The 26,754-nt window shown below is 38.8% G+C and overlaps 1 protein-coding gene across 1 annotated transcript in view; it reads right to left on the reverse strand.

Annotated features, from left to right (window-relative positions):
* Window positions 1–26,754, reverse strand: part of LOC133560789 (pyruvate carboxylase, mitochondrial-like) — a 692,938-nt gene that overhangs the window by 481,231 nt on the left and 184,953 nt on the right. Inside the window, exon 10 of the mRNA XM_061913719.1 lies at window positions 8,856–8,974. Coding sequence (XP_061769703.1) covers window positions 8,856–8,974 — 119 coding nt within the window. The remainder of the gene's footprint in view (window positions 1–8,855; window positions 8,975–26,754) is intronic.

A 26,754-nucleotide genomic window follows, 5' to 3' on the forward strand; every position in this document is an offset into this window, starting at 1 on the left:
GCTCCTGATGGGTGCTGGTTAGCGCCTTGCATGGCAGCTCCCTCCATCAGTGTGTGAATGTGTGTGAATGGGTAAATGTGGAAGTAGTGTCAAAGCGCTTTGAGTACCTTAAAGGTAGAAAAGCGCTATACAAGTACAACTCATTTATCATTTATTTATATATATACATACACACACACATCGGATCAGCCGCCAATATTTGCCAAAAAATGCGTATCGGCAAGGCATGCGAAAATGCCGATCCAGATCCAGTTTTTTTTTTTAAATCCGGTCCATGGTTTTCAACGCACCGATTTAAATAATACATTCCACTCTTCTGTTGCTCCCTAAACTACATTCCGCATTTTCCAGCACACCTTCAACACATCCACAGGTCTGTGTCCTAACCGTTAAGACGGCCTTACAAAACAAAAAAGATGAACACAGCGACAGCAATCTGTCAGCCAAATTAACAGGCAACCAGTGATCGCTGCTAGAAAAAACTGCAACGATTCTTAAACCCTTCCAAGACCTGACAGCTGAGGTTAGTGCGACATGCTTTCTAGACAGTGAGAGCGAAGAACACCGAGGGATTTAAACCATGAAGGCCACCTTACTCGATGCGGTGCATGTTGAAACTGAAGCCCTCTATGCCGTGGCAACATTGCTAGATCCAAATAAGTGCCTTATAGTTATTTGAGCATGTTATAAGCTTCAGTACTATATTGAAAATATTTTACTCTACAGCTGGCATTTATTTCTTCATCAGTATTTCAGTAGCCTAATGTTTCAAAGATATAAGGTGATAGGAATGTATTACTATTGTTATTATTATTATAATATTATTATTTATTATTATTGTTATTATTATTCTCCTTCGGTTATATGATGGGTGAGGAAATGAATGTCACTGTTGATCATTTGTGATTTATTTTGTGTATTACTTGTTGTCATTGAACATTAATATGTGGAGAGTGGCTGAAACAATATAAAATAATTGATATATCTTTATTACATTTATCCAAATGTTAAGGTTCTTGACTAATGCTACCCACCTGGATCAGGCAAAGGAGGCACTAAAGGTAGAGGTGATGAAAATGGAACAAGAACTGAAGACCATGCCCTCTGGAGAAGGTGTGGCTGAGGCAGCAAGGCAAACAACAAGAATGGAGGCTGGAAGCTCAACCAGCAGCCACGGCAGCTACTTTGACGACATACTGGAGGAGAGCAGCACACAGGTCCATCTGAGCAGCAGATTACCCCAGGGGCACTGTTTCTGTTGGAGAGCTACCTCAGTGAGCCTCCAGCTGGGCGTAAGAGAAATCCTTTTCACTACTGGAGAGACAATCAGTCTCAACTACCCGCCCTGGCAGCAACAGCAGCCAAGTTCCTCAGTGCTCCTTGCACCAGTGTTGGGAGTGAGAGGCTTTTAAGCACAGCCTCACTCATCATTGATGAACACAGGAGCAGGATGACACCTGAGCATCTCTAAGTGCTCGTCTTTGTTCAAAAGAATCTCCCCATTATGCTCGGACTGCAGTCAGTGTGGGGCAAATAATTGAAGGGATGTAGATAGTTTATTTTATTTATTTGTTTATTTTTTTTTAAGTTTAAGCATGGGCTTCACGGTGGAAGAGGGGTTAGTGCGTCTGCCTCACAATACGAAGGTCCTTAGTAGTCTGGGGTTCAAACCCAGGCTCGGGACCTTTCTGTGTGGAGTTTGCATGTCATCCCCGTGAATGCGTGGGTTCCCTCCGGGTACTCCGGCTTCCTCCCACTTCCAAAGACATGCACCTGGGGATAGGTTGATTGGCAACACTAAATTGGCCCTAGTGTGTGAATGTGAGTGTGAATGTTGTCTGTCTATCTGTGTTGGCCCTGCGATGAGGTGGCAACTTGTCCAGGGTGTACAGCGCCTTCCGCCCGATTGTAGCTGAGATAGGCACCAGCGCCCCCCGCGACCCCAAAGGGAATAAGCGGTAGAAAATGGATGGATGGAAGTTTACACTTGTTCAAGACCAAGTATTGTGGCTGAGTTATAGACATTTTATCCCACTCCCGCTGTTTGTGTGTTTTGCTTTTTTAAACAATGTTTACAGCATTATTTGCACTTTATACTGTTCACTTTTTTACTGTTAAATGATGCCATTTCTGTTTGTCATGTATAATTTTGTAAATTTTGGGTTTATCCTTGAATAAACAGGTCAGTTTCTTGTTACCAACAATTGTGTATTATTCAAACTCACCTAATTCAGCTGGCTAGTTGTTATCAAGAGTACTAAAACCATTTTCAACATGAATCTGACAACTAAGTAGGCTAAATAATTTAAAACTTTAATACATGCTCGGATAGGCCAGTATCGGGACATCCCTAATACACACACACACACACACACACACACACACACACACACACACACATATATATGTGTATGTCTATATATACTTATACATACATGTATACAGGCATATATATATACATACATATACACATATATACAGACATACATGTATAAACATATATACATGTGTGTATACATATATATATACATGTGTATATACATATATATACATATATACACGTGTATATATATACATATATACACGTGTATATACATATATATACACGTGTATATACATATATATACACGTGTATATACATATATATACACATGTGTATATACATATATACACACATGTGTATATACATATATATACACGTGTATATACATATATATACACATGTGTATATACATATATACACACATGTGTATATACATATATACACACATGTGTATATACATGTGTATACATGTGTATATACGTATATGTACATGTGCATATACGTATATGTACATGTGCATATACGTATATGTACATGTGCATATACGTATATGTACATGTGCATATACGTATATGTACATGTGCATATACGTATATATACATGTGCATACACGTATATATACATGTGCATACACGTATATATACATGTGCATACACGTATATATACATGTGCATACACGTATATATACATGTGCATACACGTATATATACATGTGCATACACGTATATATACATGTGCATACACATATATACATGTGCATACACATATATACATGTGCATACACATATATACATGTGCATAAACATATATATACATGTGCATACACATATATGTACATGTGCATACACATATATATACATGTGCATACACATATATATATACACATGTGCATACACATATATATACATGTGTATATACACATATATATACATGTGTATATACACATATATATACATGTGTATATACACATATATATACATGTGTATATACACATATATATACATGTGTATATACACATATATATACATGTGCATACACACATATATACATGTGCATACACATATATATACATGTGTATATACACATATATACATGTGTATATACACATATATACATGTGTATATACACATATATACATGTGTATATACACATATATACATGTGTATATACACATATATACATGTGTATATACACATATATACATGTGTATATACACATATATACATGTGTATATACATATATATACATGTGTATATACATATATATACATGTGTATATACATGTGCATACACATATATACATGTGCATACACATATATATACATGTGCATACACATATATATACATGTGCATACACATATATATACATGTGTATATACACATATATACATGTGTATATACATGTGTATATACATGTGTATATACATATATACGTGTGTATATACATGTGCATACACATATATATACATGTGTATATACACATATATATGCATGTGTATATACATGTGTATATACATATATACATGTGTATATACATGTATACATGTGTATATACATATATACATGTGTATATACATATATACATGTGTATATACGTATATATATGCATGTGTATATACATATATATATATGCATGTGTATATACATATATATATATACATGTGTATATACATATATACACATGTGTATATACGTATATATACATGTGTATATACATATATACATGTGTATATACATATATATACACATGTGTATATACGTATATATACACGTGTATATACGTATATACACGTGTATATACGTATATACACATGTGTATATACGTATATATACATGTGTATATACGTATACATACATGTGTATATACGTATATATACATGTGTATATACGTATATATACATGTGTATATACATGTGTATATACATGTGCATATACGTATATATACATGTGCATACACGTATATATACATGTGCATACACGTATATATACATGTGCATACACGTATATATACATGTGCATACACGTATATATACATGTGCATACACGTATATATACATGTGCATACACATAAATACATTTGCATACACATATATACATGTGCATACACATATATACATGTGCATAAACATATATACATGTGCATAAACATATATACATGTGCATAAAAATATATATACATGTGCATACACATATATATACATGTGCATACACATATATATACATGTGCATACACATATATATACATGTGTATATACACATGTATATACATGTGTATATACATGTGTATATACATATATACATGTGTATATACATATATATATACATGTGCATACACATATATATACAAGTGTATATACACATATATATGCATGTGTATATACATATATATACATGTGTATATACATGTGTATATACATATACACATGTGTATATACATATATATATACATGTGTATATACATATATACATGTGTATATACATATATACATGTGTATATACATATACACGTGTATATACATATATATATACACGTGTATATACATATATATATACATGTGTATATACATATATATATACACGTGTATATACATATACACACGTGTATATACATATACACACGTGTATATACATATACACACGTGTATATACATATACACACGTGTATATACATATATACACGTGTATATACATATATACATGTGTATAGACATATATATACACATGTGTATAGACATATATATACACATGTGTATATACATATATATACACATGTGTATATACATATATATACACATGTGTATATACATATATATACATGTGTATATACATATCCAAAATAGCTGCAACTTAAGGCATTCATGTGTGATTTCCAAAAGCATCTGTACATGTAGAAGAAGGAGAAACGCGGGCATGTCTGGATGACACGCATCCATCTTTCTAGCTTTGGTTTTAATGAAGTTGGCTGTGGCGCTGTCTTTCTGGTGTCACTTCCTGTGTGGGCGTGGTCTTTCTGGCATCACTTCCCCTCCGAACTCACTTTGTAAACGATCAATGAGTCCATACAAAGCTAAGTGCTGGAAATACACGGCGCACTTAGTAGCGTAAAAATGTGTCCGATTAGGTGGACCTTAAACAATGGTTTTATTATTCGTTCGAGGGGTTAAACGACTTGGTGTGGACATGGCCTTAAAAGGCAAATTTAACAAATACATGTTTCCCTCATGTCTGCGGTTGAGTTTTCTCCCTTTGGTTGTAATCTGCAAACTGGCTGCAGGAGTTGGAGCCCAGCCGGAAAAGCAGGCCTGTGCACACGAGATGTGTCCCTCGCCACGCCGGCTGCCACTTCACACGGGACGCCACTCAACACTCTGGTGCCAATTCAAATGATCTGAAAGCATAGTACTTTGCTTCAGACAGCAAACAACTACAAGTGCGCTAAAGGTTGGTGCACACTGGAAAAGATTTGGGTATAAATGAGGTCATCAGAAATAAGAGACTGCAGATTGCTGCACAGGCTCCTTTGAATGTGGCTTTGAAATACAAGTCAAAGATTCATAAAACTGGAGAAAATCACCAATTTACTAATAATAGACCGGTTTCCCTACTTTCACAATCCTCTATTGAAAAATTATTCAATAACAGATTTGACAAATTCATGAACAAAGGTGGAACACTCGCGGACAATCAATTTGGATACAAAGCCATCGTATCAAGATCGATGCCATTCATCAAAATAACAGAAGAAATCATCAATGCTATGGACGATAACACTCTGCGGCTTCAGTATTCATGGATTTAACAGGAAAACTGCACTTTCTTTTTGGAACTTTGCCTACTGTTCACAATCCTTTTGAGCAGTCGTCCCCAAACTTTTTGACTCGGGGGCCGCATTGGGTTAAAAAAAATTAGCCAGGGGATAGGCTGTAAAATATATATATCAGGTCAGGAAATAACACAAAGGCTATTTCATCCCTACAAGCCTGTTCCACAGGTTTCCCTGCTCTTTAGGGGATTTTATAATAACGTAGGCTCCAGCACCCTCCGCGACCCTGAAAGGGATAAGCGGTAGAAAATATATAATAAAATCCCCTGAAGAGCAGGGAAACCTGCAAATCAGGCTTGTAGGGATGAAATAGCCTTTGTGTTTTTTCCTGACCTAACGTATATTCCGCTCTACCCCGTTATTGAGCAAAAAATGTATAACGGATAAACCACAGTAACTTTGTTTGATATATGTATTAGAGATGCGCGGATAGGCAATTATATCATCCGCATCACCAAAGTAGTCATCCACCCGCACAAACATTTTATCAGGACCGTACCCGCCCGCCAACCTCCCACTGAAATACATCAGAGGTTGTCCGCCTTTACCACTCACAGAGCTATTTAAACCTGTTTCACAGAGTAATGATGACAATTGGAGCCGCTAACGTTCCCGCGACTATCCAATAGCGTGCATCCTGATTACAAGAATATGGGCGTGCTGTGAAGTCATTGCCCTAGACACTTTCAACAACATGTACGAACTGATTGTTGGTCCGGCAATATGTTGTGTGCAGCTTCCGCAATTACACGTTCAAGATTGAAAGGCATACAGGGTGATACAGAGTACACTGATGGTTGTGATATAAACAACTTTAACACTTACTAATATGCGCCACGCTGTGAAGCCACACCCAACAAGATTGACAAACACATTTCGAGAGAACATCCTCACAGTAACACAACATAAACGCAACACAACAAATACCCATAATCCTTTGTATCTGTGAAAACCCCTGAATATATTTAACACCCCCGCACCCCCAACCCCGCCCACCTTACCGACGCACGGGGGGGTTAGGTGGCGGGGTTTGCTGCTAGCGGGGTGTATAAAAAAGTCAGGAGGTGTCATGAATACAAAGGATTATGGGTATATGTTGTGTTGCGTTTATGTTGTGTTACTGTGAGGATGTTCTCCCGAAATATGTTTGTCTTTCTTAATTGGTGTGACTTCACAGAGTGGTGCATATTATTAAGAGTGTTAAAATTGTTTATATCACATCCATTAGTGTACTCTGTACACCCAGTATGCCTTGCAGTCGTGTGCGTGTTACTGCGGAAGGCACACACAACATGTTGCTGGACTGACAAGCAGATCGTACATGTTGTAGTAGGTGACAAAGTCAATGGCTTCATAGCACGCCCAAATACTTATTATCTGGATGACTATCGGCAGTCATTCAGGAGAATAATAGCGTCTCTCCCCGCTTTATGACAAGTGTCTTAAATGGCACTTTGAATGGCAAAGGATACCGATCACAAAACCATGCATATCAAATATTTCCGGATGGTTCAACCGCCACCCGCCCGAATCTAATTAAAATCTATTTTTTCGTCATGTCAACCGCCCGACCCGCGGTTTATCCGCGGACTCTGCGGATGAGACCGCAAACCGCGCATCTCTAATATGTATATAGATATAGATATATATATATATATATATATATATATATATATATATATATATATATATATATATATATATATATATACAGTGTGGCAAAAACAGTATTTAGTCAGCCACCGATTGTGCAAGTTCTCCCACTTAAAATGATGACAGAGGTCTGTAATTTTCATCATAGGTACACCTCAACTGTGAAAGACAGGAATTCACATCGTAGGAATTTTAAAGAATGTATTTGTAAATTATGGTGGAAAATAAGTATTTGGTCAACCATTCAAAGCTCTCACTGATGGAAGGAGGTTTTGGCTCAAAATCTCACGATACATGGCCCCATTCATTCTTTCCTTAACAACGGATCAATCGTCCTGTCCCCTTAGCAGACAAAAAGCCCCAAAGCATGATGTTTCCACCCCCATGCTTCACAGTAGGAATGGTGTTCTGGGGATGCAACTCAGTATTGTATATATATATATATATATATAGCGCGTGGACGTAGATCTTTGCCAACAAAAGTCGCGATGGCTTCTTCTACTGTATATTTCCATGCTCCGCTTGTAAGTCCCTCATTTTCTTCTGTTTTGCTCTTTTAAGGCTTGTTGTTTGCTAACATTAGTACAATGTAACCTGCCTGACCCAGCCCCTGCTTCCGTTCTGCCCGGTACTTGAACCTGGGTCCTGAATAAGGGTGGAGTGTGTGTGCCAGACACTGAGCTAAAAGCTGAGCGGTCAACCCATTATCCAGTGCAAGCTATTAAGGTGTCAGGGAGTGAGCTTTACTAACAAACTGGCTGGGTTACAATTCACAGTGTGAAACTGCCGCTGCCACTGATGCACTTAGCAGGTGGCTGGCAGTCGGGAGTGGTGGGATCGATATCATGCTTTCTGCATCGATATCAAGATATCAATCTATCAGCGGTCAAATCGATTATGTTACCCAGTCAAGCAGGTAAACTACAGCGTAGTCCTCCCAGAAAAGCACACATACATTTTTTCTCTAATTAAACAGCATTTTAGAAAGTTCATGACATCATGTAACTCAGCTTATCCGACCCAACCAAGTAAAAATAATTCCCAGTGGTCTACTCACTCAGTGATTTCTTCCGTCACCGTGTGCTCAACCTGGAGTCGGGAGTTGACTTCGATGAAGTAGTGTTTGCCGTTTTTGTCCACTAGGAATTCCACAGTCCCTGCGTTCTCGTAGCCCACCTGTGAGAAAAAAGGAATCCCACAAATTGACTTCCATTCTTAATGCTGGTCTTTTTGTCATCTATCCCAGCTTACTGGCAGCCTTCCAGCACAGCCTTTGAAAATATATTTGCTTAAGCCAATTAACGGAATTTAATTGTTTTTCTTTGATGCTACTATAACTTCTCATTTATAGTATGCATAACTATTTAAATCCCACTCATCAAAAGAGCAAAAGCGCGTGGATCATTATACTTTGTGATAAATTCAATAAACTCCACTCACTCGAACATCATTCAAAATAGGATTTTACAAACCCCGTTTTCATATGAAATGGGAAATAGTGTTAGATGTAAATATAAACGGAATACAACGATTTGCAAATCATTTTCAACCCGTATTCAGTTGAATATGCTAAAAAAGACATCATATTTGATGTTCAAACTAAGAAACATTTTTTTTTTTTTGCAAATAATCATTAACTTTAGATTTAGAAGCCATCAACACGTGACTAAGAAGTTGGGAAAGGTGGCAATAAATACAGATAAAGTTGAGGAATGCTCATCAAACACTTATTTGGAACATCACACAGGTGTGCAGGCTAATTGGGAACAGGTGGGTGCCATGATTGGGTATAAAAACAGCGTCCCATGAAATGCTCAGTCTTTCACAAGAAAGGATGGGGCGAGGTACACCCCTTTGTCCACAACTGCGTGAGCAAATAGTCAAACAGTTTAAGAACAACGTTTCTCAAAGTGGAATTGCAAGAAATTTATGGATTTCAACATCTACGGTCCATAATATAATTAAAACGTTCAAAGAATCTGGAGAAATCACTATACGTAAGTGGCATGGCCGGAAACCAATATTGAATGACCGTGACCTTCGATCCCTCAGACGGCACTGTATCAAAAACTGACATCCATCTCTAAAAGATATCACCACGTGGGCTCAGGAACAGTTCAGAAAACCACTGTCACTAAATGCAGTTCGTCGCTACATCTGTGAGTGTAGGTTAAAGCTCTACTATGCAAAGCGAAAGCCATTCATAAACAAATTCCAGAAACGCCGCCGGCTTCTCTGGGCCCGAGATCATCTAAGATGGACCGATGCAAAGAGGAAAAGTGTTCTGTGGTCTGACAGGTCCACATTTCAAATTGTTTTTGGAAATATTTGACATTGTGCCATTTGGACCAAAGGGGAAGCGAATCGTCCAGACTGTTATCGAATCAAAGTTTAAAAGCCAGCATCTGTGATGGTATGGGGGTGCATTAGTGCCCAAGGCATGGGTAACTTACACATCTGTGAAGGCCCCATTAATGCTGAAAGGTACATATAGGTTTTGGAGCAACATATGTTGTTATCCAAGCAACGTTATCATGGACGCCCCTGCTTATTTCAGCAAGACAATGCCAAGCCACGTGTTACAACAGCGTGATTTCGTAGTAAAAGAGTGCAGGTACTTTCCTGGCCCGCCTGCAATCCAGACATGTATCCCATGGAAAATTGTGTGGCGCATTATGAAGCGTAAAATACGACTGCGGAGACCCCGGACTGTTGAAGGACTAAAACTCTACATTAAACAAGAATGGGAAAGAATTCCACTTTCAAAGCTTCAACAATTAGTTTCCTCAGTTCCCAAACGTTTATTGAGTGTTGTTAAAAGAAAAGGTGGTGTACCACAATGGTGAACATGCCCTTTCCCAACTACTTTGGCACATGTTGCAGCCATGAAATTCTAAGTTAATTATCATTTGCAAAAAAAAATAAAGTTTATGAGTTTGAACATCAAATATCTAGTCTTTGTAGTGCATTAAATTGAATACGGATTGAAAATGATTTGCAAATCATTGTATTCCGTTTATATGTACATCTAACACAATTTCCCAACTCATATGGAAATGGGGTTTGTACAAAAAAACATGTTTAATGAAGCACCTCCATTTTTTGTCAGCCAGGCCAGCAGAAGTTTCCGTCTTCTCAGAACCATTAGTATAAGCCCTGCTGCTGGTTAACAAACTCCAGTGCTTTCTTGAAACATTTATCTTGCAGGCTTCTAACAAACCACCATATTCCATCCACACTCTTCAGACTTTGCAGCAATTAGTTTGAATTAAACTCGAAAATTGCCCTAATTGTGAGGCAGCCAAATTACTTCAGGCGTGTGCATTCTGCTCCAACAATTGGTGGAAATAAATGTTGAAACAATCTTTTGAGCAAACACAACTTGGGATGTTTTTATCAACTCCTCTGTTATAAAATATATCTTCAAAAATATTTAAAACTGCAAAAGAACACACACACACACACTTGTGTCAAGTTTGTAAGCTTCTTACTAAATAGAAAACCAGCAGCATCTGACATTTTGGAGTACTGATTGTAACCTCGGCATAACAACAGCACTAATTCAAATTTATGAGGAAATACTCCAATGTGATTCTCCATGATTGTTTTAACACTCAGCAAGCACTAACACAAATCAAAAAAACAGAGCAAGGCAGAAATAATTTACTTGGGTGTGATTAAAAATGTAGGCTGTATGCAAACATTTTTATTAGTGCTGTGTGTAAAATCCGGGTTTGCCCTTAATGTAATTGAATGTGGCACATTTTTAATACCGCCACCTTGAAAATAAAGGCTTTATTTAAAAAATTGAAAACGAATTAAAGTAGAATATATTGTAGCCCCGAGAAGGAATCAGACACAATGTTTAACTTTTATTACCAACCTTAAGAAAACAAACAAAGGGACAATTCCAACAGGTTTTACCTTCGGTGAAAGCACTTTGGTCTCCGTGATCCTTTGCTTACCCTGAGACACAACAACACTTCCTCATTCTCCGCTAATGACCATTCGGGCACGGACAGTGTCTTTGTAAGCATGGGAAAAACTGATATCAAATCCAAACCACACATACATAAAACATCAACATTAGCTAGTCGTTACAGTATGAATTAATACATACAGTAGAGAACCAAATTTTGGACACCTTCTGATTCAAAGCGTTTTATGTTCATGACCATTTACATTGTAGACTCTCCCTGAAGGCATCAAAACTATGAATGACCACATAACATAAAAAGGTGAAATAACTGAAAACATATTCTAGTTTCTTCAAAATAGCCATCCTTTGCTCTCATTACTTTTTTGCACACTCTTGGCATTCTCTCGATGAGCTTCAAGCACACCTGTGAAGTGAAAGCCATTTCAGGTGACTCCCTCTTTAAGATCGAGAGAAAGCCAAAAGTGTGCGAAAAAGTTATCAGAGCAAAGGGTGACTATATTGAAGAAACTAGAATATCAAACATGTTTTCAGTTATTTCACCTTTTTTTTTGTTAGGTACATAACGCCATATGTATTCATTCATAGTTTTGATGCCTTCAGTTACAACCTACAATGTAAATAATCATGAAAATAAAAAAATATATTAAAAAAAAAAACATTAAATGAGAAGGTGTGTCACAACTTTTGGCTTGTACTGTGTGTGTGTATATATATATATATATATATATATATATATATAAAAATACTTTGATCACTGAAAACTGCGTTACTGAAACCGGATGTAAACAAAACACACGCCATCGTCTGGAGCGTTGTCAGCATGTCTGTGATGTTGATGTGATTCTTACATATATTGAAAATATACTCGCGGACAGCCATCTATAAAATGTGCAAATATTGGGAGGACAGTGGCAGATTTTAGGATGAGAAAGTCCAACTAGAGCAACAGCGAGAAGCAAGTGTGATGTCATGTTAGCCTCAGCCTCCTTAGTCAGGGACATCGAGGGACAGAAGTAGAGTCTTTAAACGAGACTACATTCTATAATAACACCAGAAGAAGATGCTTGATTTGTTGGGAGTTGTTTTTAATTTTAAAAAATCATTAAAAGTCTGTTTAAAAGTCTGTAAACACTTGAAAAAAATCTCAAGAAAGTACCTTGTACTAAAGCCGCAACAATTGAAAATATGGCAAAACTATCAAAAAATATATGTTAATACTATTTATTAAAAACAAATGTTTTAAATACCTGGGGATAGGTTGACTGGCAACACTAAATTGGCCCTAGTGTGTGAATGTGAGTGTGAATGTTGTCTATCAGTGTTGGCCCTGTGATGAGTTGGCGACTTGTCCAGGGTGTACTCCGCCTTCTGTCCGAATGCAGCTGAGATGGGCTCCAGCACCCCCTGCGACCCCAAAAAGTACAAGCGGTAGAAGATGGATGGATGGATGTTTTAAATATATATATACATATTGTGCCCTTTATCATCATAGCACATTATGCAAATTAATGTATTGCGTCATTGTAACCACGCCTCCACAGGTATCTTGGCAGTTTCGGGGAAACCCTGAAAATCAATGCCTTAACCCAAACCGATTCGACATCATAAATGCATGCAGGTGAATAGGTAAAAATAATCAGATTACAGGTGGTGTGGTTACAAATGTGTTCCATTCTCAGACAGCAGTGATGTAAGTCGAGGTTTAGCGCAAGTCCGATCTTATACCTAAATTAGGTGCTATCTATTAACAATTTCCAATCTTTGTGCAAAGAATCTTTTTTGAAAAAATCTGTGCTTTCTCACACTACGATCAGTAGATTTCCAGCAATTCCTTCCAGGTGTGCATTGAAGGGGTCCTATTTTGCAAAACCAACTTGTCTTATCTGTTGGTGTCTGTTTTGTGCTTTTGTAAACGGAAAATTTGAAATCAAACCACTGAGGCATGACGGGGGATGTTTATGAAACAATTTGGCTTCTTCAAAACAAGTCATTTGAAATTTGAGACGTAGTTTGCTTTAGTTACATCAGCAGATATCTGCATATACGCAAGACGTTTACGAGAAAAACTTTGCAGGAGTTCGCCATTTTTATTCAGTTGTAGTACAAAGCCATTACAGATGATGAGTTCCTTTGATGACTATGTGTTCTATGACCAGGACCCTAGTGGTCAATAATTCAATATCAGGGATAAGCTGATCGGTTGAACACCGATCAGTTTTGGTCAATTTCTGTTAAAAAGTAAATGATCAGCCAATGGTGATTTGTGCCTCTTAATGCCAATCACAAAACACAATCATGTTACTTTCTATAATGGTAATTCATTATATAAGTTATAATTACAAACCCCGCTTCCATATAAGTTGAGAAATTGTGTTACATGTAAATATAAACGGAATACAATGATCTGCAAATCATTTTCAATTCATATTCAATGCACTACAAAGACAAGATATTTGATGTTCAAACTCAAACTATTTTTTTTTTGCAAATAATAATTAACTTAGAATTTCATGGCTGCTACACATGCCAAAGTAGTTGGGAAAGGGCATGTTCACCACTGTGTTACATCACCTTTTCTTTTAACAACACTCAATAAACGTTTGGGAACTGATGAAAGTAAATGTTGAAGCTTTGAAAGTGGAATTCTTTCCCATTCTGGTTTTATGTAGAGCTTCAGTCGTTCAACAGTCCGGGGTCTCCGCTGTCATATTTTACGCTTCATAATGCGCCAAACATTTTCGATGGGAGACAGGTCTGGACTGCAGGCGGGCCAGGAAAGTACCCGCATTTTTTTTAAGAAGCCACGCTGTTGTAACACTTGTCTTTCTGAAATAAGCAGGGGTGTCCATGATAACGTTGCTTGGATGACAACATATGTTGCTCCAAAACTTGTATGGACCTTTCAGCATTAATGGTGCTTTCACAGATGTGTAAGTTACCCATACCTTGGGCACTAATACACCCCCATACCATCACAGATGCTGGCTTTTGAACTTTGCGCCTATAACAATCCGAATGGTTATTTTCCTCTTTGTTCTGGAGGACACCACGTCCTCTGTTTCCAAATATAAATTGAAATGTGGACTCGTCAGACCACAGAACATCTTTCCACTTTGCATCAGTCCATCTTAGGTGAGCTCGGGCCCAGCCAAGCCGGCGGCGTTTCAGGATATTGTTGATAAATAGAATTGGCTTTGCATAGTATGGATTTAACTTGCACTTACAGATGTAGCGACCAACTGTAGTTACTGACAGTGGTTTTATAAAGTGTTCCTGAGCCCATGTGGTGAAATCCTTTACACACTGATGTCGGTTTTTGATGCAGTACCGCCTGAGGGATCTAAAGTCTGTAATATCATCTCTTACGTGCAGTGGTTTCTCCAGATTCTCTGAACTTTTTGATGATTTTACGGACCATAGATGGTAAAATCCCTAAATTCCTTGCAATAGCTCGTTGAGAAATGTTGTTCTAACACTGTTCTACAATTTTCTTACAAAGTGGTGACCCTCACTCCATCCTTGTTTTTGAATTACTTAGCATTTCATGGAAGCTGCTTTTATACCCAATCATGGCACCCAACTGTTCCCAATTAGCCCGCACACCTGTGGGATGTTCCATATAAGTGTTTGATGAGCATTCCTCAACTTTATCAGTATTTATTGCCAACTTTTCCAACTCCTTTGTCACGTGTTGCTGGCGTCAAATTCTAAAATTACTGATTATTTGCAAAAAAAATTAAAAAAGTTTATCAGTTTAAACATAAAATATGTTGTCTTTGTAGCATATTCAACTGAATATGGGTTGAAAATTATTTACAAATCATTGTATTCCGTTTTTATCTAACACAATTTCCCAACTCATATGGAAACGTGGTTTGTAATTAAAAAAACTGTAATTTCATAATGACCTAATAGAATGTGCTGTATACTTCCTTTGAATGTGTCTCCTTGTAAGTCTGAATAAAATAAAACAAGTAAAAGATCAATAGGCTTACTGTAGTTGTTTTGTAAACTATGCAAACAAATAGAATGAGTTACTTAAATTTTTATTAATTTCAATGGAGAAGATTGATTACAGATACGAGTATTTTAGGTCACGAGCTTCATCGGAGAACCAATTAAAGTTGTACAGCCCGAGGTACCACTGTCGTTGATTAAATAGTGTATAGAACCAGCAAAAGGAACGCACTACAATAAAAGACAGGATATCATTTGGTGGAAATGTGTCAAAGTAAATGACAGGTGTCAAATCCTGCAAACATACCAAAAAAACAATGACAACCAGTTAGGGGTAAACAGACCGAGTCAGTGGTAAATGCTAAATTAATGATTTCAACCTTTAGAAGCCCCACGTCTAATTCGTCAACAATTACTGTGGTGTACATGTGTGAATTGACAGCAGATTACATAAAGCAATCAGAGGCGAAGGAAAATCCCAGAGTGATATAGAATGATGAAGGGACTTAACAACCTCCCTCTGCAAGCACTTCACCCTCAAAAACCATTGGCAACATTTAGAGAGGATGTCAAAAATTCACATTCAAGGAGCACTTACACTTTTCGACGAGCCCAAACACCACATCACACATTTTTGGTCTGGCGTGGTGGGGAAATGTTGAGTGGACTCATTTAACATCAAGAGGCAGAGAAGAAGTGGAACAAAGACAAAGTGCACTATAGTTTCCTCCTCCGCTACCAAAAAAAGACAAATGTCAAGTAGTCTCTTTTAGTTGGTGTGGTAATACAAACAGTTTGAATCGTGACACAGAACAAAAAAAAACTGTTATCCTACTTTGGAGGTTCCGAAGATAATATTTGTAGACGTAGTATACGTAGTTCGGAGCTGAAGGGTTGTTAACCACTATGCCCCATGCTGGCTATATGGCGATCACATTAATTAATCTATATCTGTTTTTACGGATGTATTAAGAAGTGAGCGAGCTTACCATTTTGTAGGCTTGATGTTTTTCTTAACAATTTAATTATTCTAAAAAAAAATGTAAGTCTCCTATCAAGGCATACAAACGAATGACTGTGCATGTGAGCTGTGTGGTTGGTATTTTATGTTTTTTTTTATCTATTTATTTCTATTTTTATCTATCTATCTTAGTACCAATGGGCCCCATTCAGCAATAACTTCCTAACTTTTCTTCTTATCGTTCTTCCGAAGAGGAGTCCATTCAAATTCATGACGTGTTCTTAAATGACCAAATTGTTCCCACCTGCTGTTCTTAAGTTGCTAAATGCCAAATGGTTAGCGCGTGCAAAAGAACAAAAAGAACGCAAAGTTGACTTAAAGCAGAACAAAACAATGAGGAGTCAAATATTTTGATTGATTGATTAAAACTGTTATTAGTAGATTGCAAAGTACAGTACAAATTCTGTACAATTGACCACTAAATATTAAGACCCGAATACGTTTTTTTAACTTGTTTAAATCGGGGTCCACGTTAATCAATTCATTGTAATGTACCATACAAACCCTGTTTCCATATGAGTTGGGAAATTGTGTTGGATGTAAATATAAACGTAATACAATGATTTGCAAATCCTTTTCAACCCATATTCAATTGAATGCACTACAAAGACAAGATATTTGATGTTCAAACTCACAAACTTTATTTCTTTTTTGCAAATAATAATAACCTTAGAATTTCATGCCTGCAATACGTGCCAAAGGAGTTGGGAAAGGGCATGTTCACCACTGTGTTACATCACTTTTTCTTTAAACAACACTCAAACATTTGGGAACTGATGAAACTAATTGATGAAGCTTTCTTTCCCATTCTTGTTTTATGTAGAGCTTCAGTCATTCAACAGTCCGGGGTCTCTGCTGTCGTATTTTACGCTTCATAATGCGGCACACATTTTCGATGGGAGACAGGTCTGGACTGCAGGTGGACCAGGAAAGTACCCGCACTCTTTTTTCATGGAGCCACGCTGTTGTAACACGTGCTGAAAGAGGCTTGGCATTGTCTTGCTGAAATAAGCAGGGGCGTCCAAGAGAAAGACGGGGCTTAGATGGCAGCATATGTTGTTCCAAAACCTGTATGTACCTTTCAGCATTAATGGTGTCTTCACAGATGTGTAAATTACCCATGCCTTGGGTACTAATGCACCCCCATACCATGACACATGCTGCCTTTTGAACTTTGCATCGGTAACAGTCTGGATGAATCGCTTCCCCTTTGGTCCGGATGACACAATGTCGAATATTTCCAAAAATAATTTGAAATATGGACTCGTCAGACCACAGAACACTTTTCCACTTTGCATCAGTCCATCTTTGATGATCTCGGGCCCAGAGAAGCCGGCGGCGTTTCTGGATGTTGTTGATAAATGGCTTTCCAATGCATAGTAGGGGCTTTAACTTGCACTTACAGATGTAGCGACGAACTGCATTTAGTGACAGTGGTGTTCTGAAGTGTTCCTGAGCCCATGTGGTGATATCCTTTAGAGATAGATGTCGGTATTTGATACAGTGCCGTCTGAGGGATTGAAGGTCATGGTCATTCAATGTTGGTTTCCGGCCATGCCTTACGTGAAGTGATTTCTCCAGATTCTCTGAACCTTTTGATGATATTATGAACCGTAGATGTTGAAATCCCTAAATTTCTTGCAATTTCACTTTGAGAAACGTCGTTCTTAAACTGTTTGACTATTTGCTCACGCAGTTGTGGACAAAGGGTTGTACCTTGCCCCATCTTTTCTTGTGAAAGACTGAGCATTTTTTGGGAAGCTGTTTTTATACCCAATCATGGCACCCACCTGTTCCCAATTAGCCTGCACACCTGTGGATGTTCCAAATAAGTGTTTGATGAGGCATTCCTCAACTTTATCAGTATTTATTGCCACCTTACCCAACTTCTTTGTCACGTGTTGCTGGCATCAAATTCTAAAGTTAATTATTATTTGCACAAAAAAAAAAAAGTTTATGAGTTTGAACATCAAATATGTTGCCTTTGTAGCATATTCAACTGAATATGGGTTGAAAATGATTTGAAAATCATTGTATTCCGTTTATATTTACATCTAACACAATTTCCCAACTCATACAGAAACAGTGTTTGTAGTAATGATACATTGTTATATAAAACAAAATAGCATGGCCCTGAACATGGTGTGTGTGTGTATAAAACGTGCCCCACTGAATTACGATCTCAGATCTGAGAGAATTGTGAATCACAGTTTCTTGCAGAATTGGCTGCAGTTGCAACAGTGGTTGCCATGTCTGGCCACCACTAGACGTTGACTCATTTTCTACAGCGGTCCGAATCTTTTGAGCGAGGCCGTATTACAGGTAGCTTTCTAAATCAGCAACTAGTACACGGGCTGGTGGCGACGAGCGAGTTCTCTCTGCAATCCTGCAAGGCCGCAGAGGCCAGGAATTGTATCAGTTGAGGAGTAGTGCCAAGCATAACAATCTCCTACCCCCATGGTCTTTGATCTCCAGGGACAGAGATTAGTACAAACTAGGGGTGGGCAATATGACCTTCAATTTATACCACATTCCGCAATAACATTCATAAATCACTGTATTTCAACATGGATTGGGTGGCCTTCTCAAAACATGTTTCTAGCCCTTTTTGTTGTAAGTGTACACATCCCAGCAGGTAGAAAGTGTCTAATAACATGCTAGAAAAACACCTTGGCAAAAGGCGCTTACCACATTTCAAGCTCAAGGTACCGTATTTCCTTGAATTGCCGCCGGGGCGCTAATTAATTTAAAACCTCTTCTCACTCCTGCGCTTACCAAAGGCATGCGGTAAAAGTAAGCAGGCGCTAATTATTTTAAAACCTCTTCTCACTCCGGCAATTACCAAAGGCATGCAGTAAAAAATTTAGTGTGATGTAAGCTTGGACCTTAAATCCTACTGAATAGGTCTTAATCTTCTTCCCTTTATGCGATTTCAAATGACCGGTATTGAAATCAGCCTCCTCCATTTTGAAAATGATGACAGGGAAGTGTCACGAGTTTGACCAGGCGGTAATACTAAGCATGCGCTAAGTATTTTGCGAAGCGAGTTTGACCCGGCAGTAATTGAAGGCAGGCGCATACTATATGCCCTGCGGCAATTCAAGGAAATACGGTAAACCACTGGTGAGCAAACTGGGAATAAAGGATATTTACAGAAAAAAAAATGGGCTTGATTACTAATCCATGTAGTTTTGTTTCATTAAAAGATTTATGAATGGAGATTCGAAAAAGTATTTGAATAATAAACAAATTAAAAAATCAAAAATAAAATACATCCTGTAAAAAACTCATATCTAAGAAATGGCTCGGGAATGTCTGTGAGATTACTACTACTACTTTGTTCATATCTATTTAATCGCAAACTGTTTGAGACTGTTGGTGTCATACATCAGATATACAGTCGCAGTCAAAAGTTGTAAAGGGGTCATTGTCCTGTTGGAACACCTAACTGCGCCCAAGACCCAACCTCCGGGCTGATGATTTTAGGTTGTCCTGAAAAATTTGGAAGTGATACTCCTTTTTCATTGTCCCATTTACTCTCTGTAAAGCATCAGTTCCATTGGCAGTAAAACAGGCCCAGAGCATAATACTACCACCACCATGCCTGACTATAGGATTGGTGTTCCTGGGATTAAAGGTCCCACTATTTGTCCCCCAAACATATTGTTGGGTATTGTGGCCAAACAGCTCTATTTTTGTTTCATCCGACCACAGAACTTTCCTCCAGACACCAGTGCTAAATAATGCTAATGTACTTAACTTAACCAAACCTGCGATATGTTTCCACAACTAACTATAAACGAAGATGTCACCATTAACCTAAAATGTAAAGCTATTTTCTATGTCATCAGTAGAGAGACTCATTTAGCTGATTATCGGAAACCGCTGGATTGCACTCCACTGGTCGAGGGCCAGTCTTTTAAAAACTGTGCAAGACGAATGAACACATGGCAGAAGCTAACGCAAGCAGGTGTTGCCATTTAACAGAGCACCAAAATTAATCTGTAGAATTGATTTCCTTGTTCTCTCTTCTGTTGTGCGATGCTGTGTGAAGTGAAGATGCATGTGTTCAAATTTTACCTGTCACCGATGTTGAATTTGTGTGTTTGGAATTTGTTTCCATTCATAGTTTTTATGTGAAAGAAATCCCACATATTTAATGTGTTGGTTTGTACTAGCGGTAGGCGGTAAACCGGTGTCATTACCATCAGTGGTATAAATTGCCGCGGGGAAAAAAATAATAAGAAAAATCAAATACTGTAATTAGCGTCAGCTGTAAAAGATGTGTTAAACATAATACTCGCATGCGGCCGATATTTCTCCCAACAGTTGACGGATTCATATTTTTGCTACAGCTTTTTTTCTCAAGTAACGATGGATACACCGCTGATAATGCAATCGATGACGTCACTTACTCAAGGAAGTGAACATTGTTACCCCGTGCGCAGTCTATGATCCCCAATTAGGACAGGGCGATAAGGCCTTTTATTAACATCTCGATATTTTTAGGCCATGTCGCGATGCACAATATTTATCTCATTATTTTGCCTTAGCCTTGAATGAACACTTGATACAAATAATTACAGGAGTGTGATGATTCTATGTGTCTACATTCAAACATTCTTCTTCATACTGCATTAATATATGCTTATTTTAAACTTTCATGCAGAGAGGGAAATCACAACTAAGTCCATTGACCAAAACTGTATTTATTAAACAGTTATTAAGCAGTGGCACAAACATTCATGCCATTTCCAAAAAAAGAAAGTGCAAGATTGTCGGAGACATTTTAAAACAAGCGATTAGTGCACTTTTGTGCATGATTTCACTAATATGACATATCCAAACAACCCTAAAGTGCACGTTTTGTACAGAACGCCACTACAATAATTTAAAACAAATGAAGTGCACTTTAGTGCATGATGTCACACAAGATGTTTTAATAAGGGTCAGATAAAAATGAGCTGCATAATAGAAAATCAAATAGTGTTCGTCCTTCTTTATGTGGTAGATTACTGCGGACATTATCTCCTTTTGTTGTTGACTTTTTTGTTCATACGGTGTTGATCTGGAAATGTTTGCCTCGGCATTTTGATGGTGTGCGCGTGTGGCACCCAATGGAGATGTTGACATGCATAGTAATCACTTTTCATTCCCTAGCTGGTGACTTTTCAAATGATGCGACATATTAGCAGTAATGCTACTTTTTGTAGCAACGCTTTTACCCCACACTTGACAAATTACGGTTTTCTGTTTGACATATTCCCACTTGAAGCCAAATCACCGCCAGACGATGGACCCCCTGCTGTTTTTCTTGGGTATTAATTCTTCCTTCATTTGTTACCAGATTCGCACCTTCTTTCTCTCGTAGTAGCACTCGCGTGGCTCCGCGAGCATCACAGCTAACGTTACCCATGTCGCTACCGCTCTGCTCCGGAAGGCATAAATGTATGTGACGTATGTAAGAAGGTGCGCTTGTTGTCTGTGAGAAGGAGGGACAGGAAACAGTGAGAAGAGCCTGTAATGTAATGCCCGCAGCTAAAAACAACTGCGTGAGAACGTATACCCGAATATTACAATATAGTAATTTTTTATATCGCACAGAGAAAAACCCGCGATATATCGAGTATATCGATATATCGCCCAGCCCTTTCCCCAATTATGGCCAAGTCTACACTAAGCCGGATAACCCTTTTATACTAATAATTACTACTCCTGGTTTCAGCCACACGAAAAATCATTGTTTAAAGTTCCCCTCCTCGGATAATTTTTTAAACAGGTAAGTGCACCGTCTATTTCTTGAATCTCATAGCTTTGTATGGACTCATTGATCGTTTACAAACTGAGTTCGGCAAAGAAGTGACGCCAGAAAGATGAAGGCGAGTCATCCAGACATGCCCGTGTGGTAATCACACTTAAGAGAAGCAAATGCGCGATTGCAACTATTTCAGATACAACACATCTCAGACGGCAACATAGACGGTTGAGCAACGGTTTTGGATAAGGCTTATAAGAACGGCAGCCTGGTGGGATTAGTTTGTCACTGCAATGAGGTGGCGACTTGTCCAGGGTGTATACCGCCTTCCACCCGATTGTAGCTGAGATAGGCACCAGCGCCCCCCGCGACCGCAAAGGGAATAAGCGGTAGATAATGGATGGATGGATCTGTTGTGTCAGCTAAACGGCAAGAGAACTTTCCAATGTCCAGGTCAGCTATGATTTTACTTAGTGAGAAACTGTGTCCATTTGTCGAAGGGTAGACAACGACAGACTACGAAAAACAGCGAATGCATTTGGACTGGCAAAGCAGACTATCAGTTATTGTCCGCGATGTATGTCGAGCGTTTACTCAACTTATAGTTTTGTACTCCCTAACTATTGTGAAGCCATGAAGTGGTTGCAGCCGTCAAGTACGAACGCACAGTGTCCTGACCAGATATCTATGTTTGTTGTAAAATGTTCTTTATCACATTGTTTACTTTCAAATTGCCATTAAAAATATGATTAATTTATGATGGTTCAGGTGTGATTCACTACTAACCCCGTTTCCATATGAGTTGGGAAATTGTGTTAGATGTAAATATAAACGGAATACAATGATTTGCAAATCCTTTTCAACCCATATTCAGTTGAATGCACTACAAAGACAAGATATTTGATGTTCAAACTCATAAACTTTTTTTTTTTTTTTGCAAATAATAAATAACTAAGAATTTCATGGCTGCAACACGTGCCAAAGTAGTTGGGAAAGGGCATGTTCACCACTGTGGTATACCACCTTTTCTTTTAACAACTCTCAATAAACGTTTGGGAACTGAGGAAACTAATTGTTGAAGCTTTGAAAGTGGAATTCTTTCCCATTTTTGTTTTATGTAGAGCTTCAGTCGTTCAACAGTCCGGAGTCTCCGCTGTCATATTTTACGCTTCTTAATGCGCCACACATTTTTGATGGGAGACAGGTCTGGACTACAGGCGGGCCAGGAAAGTACCCGCACTCTTTTACTACGAAACCATGCTGTTGTAACACGGGGCTTGGCATTGTCTTGCTGAAATAAGCAGGGGCGTCCATGATAACGTTGCTTGGATGACAACATATGTCGCTCCAAAACCTGTGTGGACCATTCAGTATTAATGGTGCCTTCACAGATGTGTAAGTTACCCATGCCTTGGGCACTACTACACCCCCATACCATCAAAGATGCTGGCTTTTGAACGTTGCGCTTATAACCATCCGGATGTTTATTTTCCTCTTTGTTCCGGAGGACACCACGTCCACAGTTTCCAAATATAATTTGAAATGTGGACTCGTCAGCCCACAGAACACTTTTCCACTTTGCAACAGTCCATCTTAGATGATCTCGGGCCCAGCCAAGCCGGCGGTGTTTCTGGGTATTGTTGATAAATGGGTTTTGCTTTGCATAGTATGGTTTTAACTTGCACTTACAGATGTAGCGACCAATTGTAGTTACTGACAGTGGCAGTTGTTTTATTAAGTGTTCCTGAGCCCATCTGGTGATATCCTTTACACACTGATGTCGGGTTTTTTATGCAGTACCACCTGAGGGATCAAAGGTCCGTAATATCATCCCTAACGTGCAGTGATTTCTCCAGATTCGCTGAACCTTTTGATGATTTTACGGACTGTAGATGGTAAAATCCCTAAATTCCTTGCAATAGCTCGTTGAGAAATGTTGTTCTAAAACTGTTCGATAATTTTCTTACAAAGCGGTGACCCTCACCCCATCCTTGTTTGCGAAGTACTTAGCATTTCATGGAAGCTGCTTTTATACCCAATCATGGCACCCACCTATTCCCAATTAGCCTGCACACCCGTGGGATGTTGCAAATGAATGTTTGATGAGCATTCGTCAACTTTATCAGTATTTATTGCCACCTTTCCCAACTTCTTTGTCACATGTTGCTGGCATCAAATTCTAAAGTTAATGATATTTTGCAAAAAAAAAAATGTTTATCAGTTTGAACATCAAATATGTTGTCTTTGTAGCATATTCAACTGAATATGGGTTGAAAATGATTTGCAAATCATTGTATTCCGTTTATATTTACATCTAACATAATTTCCCAACTCATATGGAAACGGGGTTTGTACAATAGTCTAACAGCTGCTGATGGTGAGGCCAGCAATGATTACTGTTAAGAGAAATGTGGCAATAGTCTCCATTGACACACAGGGTAAGGATTCACTTCCAGGTCAGAGGTGACTAAAGCGCGCATTTTTTTCACGCATGAGTACTAGGTTGCATTGCACCGGCGGACGGTGGGGAGGGAGCGGTCTTAAACGATCATTCTGTGTGTGTGGACAGATAAGGTTAGGTGGGATTTACCCTGGATAACCGGCTTAGTGTAAAAGGGGCCTTAATGAGCAAAAATCTAGAACTAGATGTGCATAACTGGCTTGGAAAAACTGAAAATATCTCCCGTTATATGAAACTGATTTAACTATAAAACTTTGTACGCAGAACAAACTACAGCACTCTTGGCTTACGAGTGCCCCATCCAATTATTTTTTTTAAGAGATGAGCTGTGTCTCGACTATTTTATTCCTTTAAGTTGTGAGCAAAGATTGGAGTTACGAGTTAGCTTCAGACACTTTTCAGCTGCGCTAATTGGTGTACCTAAAGCCACAGTAAGCCTCAAAGCCTTTTTCCTCGTCGCCCGTGCCTTTCCCCAGTAGATTACCACTTTAGACTGTTGTTCCCTTTTCATATCCAAATTTGAGGCGCGGCATAAAAAGGGACAAGTGTTTTTTTTTTTTCATTTTCAGGGGCCTAGTGACCTACTCAGTGGCCTAGTCGTTAGAGTGTCCGCCTTGAGATTGGTAGGTTGTGAGTTCAAACCCCGGCCGAGTCATACCAAAGACTATAAAAAATGGACCAGTTACCTCCCTGCTTGGCACTCAGCATCAAGGATTGGAATTGGGGGTTAAATCACCAAAAATGATTCCCGGGCGCGTCAACCGCTGCTGCCCACTGCTCCCCTCACCACCCAGGGGTGATCAAGGGTGATGGGTCAAATGCAAAGACCAATTTCGCCATACCTTGTGTGTGTGACAATCATTGGTACTTTATTGTTAATAGCTTACTTTTTGTTACACTCAAAACTTCACTCTTGCACTGTCTTTTAAAGTTAAAAGTTAAAGTACCACTGATAGGCTCACACACACACACACACACACACACACACACAAACACACACACACACACACACACACAAAGTTGTGGTAAAATTACTCTGTGCATTTGACCCATCCCTTATTCCACCCACTGGGAGATGAGGGGAGCAGTGAGCAGCAGCAGTGGCCGGGCTAGGTAATCATTTTTGGTGATTAACCCACAATCCCAACCCTTGATGCTGAGTGCCAAGCAGGGAGGTTATGGGTCCCATTTTTATTGTCTTTGGCATGACTCGGCCGGGGTTTGAACTCACAACCTACCAATCTCAGGGCGGACACTCTTGGTGGGATGGCTGTCAAGATGGAGCCAGGGTTGTCCCTAATCTGATCCACTTCCCGTACACACAACTTTTATCTGATTTCTAGCCCATATGAGAGCAACGTGGGGCGTCCTTAATAGCTGTATCAAAATGGTACTAGCTTCACGGTGGCAGAGGGGTTAGTGCGTCTGCCTCACAATACGAAGTTCCTGCAGTCCTGGGTTCAAATCCAGGCTCGGGATCTTTCTGTGTGGAGTTTGCATGTTCTCCCCGTGAATGCGTGGGTTCCCTCCGGGTACTCCGGCTTCCTCCCACTTCCAAAGACATGCACCTGGGGATAGGTTGATTGGCAACACTAAATTGGCCCTAGTGTGTGAATGTGAGTGTGAATGTTGTCTGTCTATCTGTGTTGGCCCTGCGATGAGGTGGCGACTTGTCCAGGGTGTACCCAGCCTTCCGCCCGATTGTAGCTGAGATAGGCGCCAGCGCCCCCCGCGACCCCGAAAGGAAATAAGCGGTAGAAAAATGGATGGATGGAAAATGGTACAAAGAGGGATTATCCTTCCTACCTAAAAAATATGAAAG

The sequence above is a fragment of the Nerophis ophidion genome, linkage group LG10, assembly GCF_033978795.1.
Source record: "Nerophis ophidion isolate RoL-2023_Sa linkage group LG10, RoL_Noph_v1.0, whole genome shotgun sequence".
Classification (NCBI taxonomy): Eukaryota; Metazoa; Chordata; class Actinopteri; order Syngnathiformes; family Syngnathidae; genus Nerophis; species Nerophis ophidion.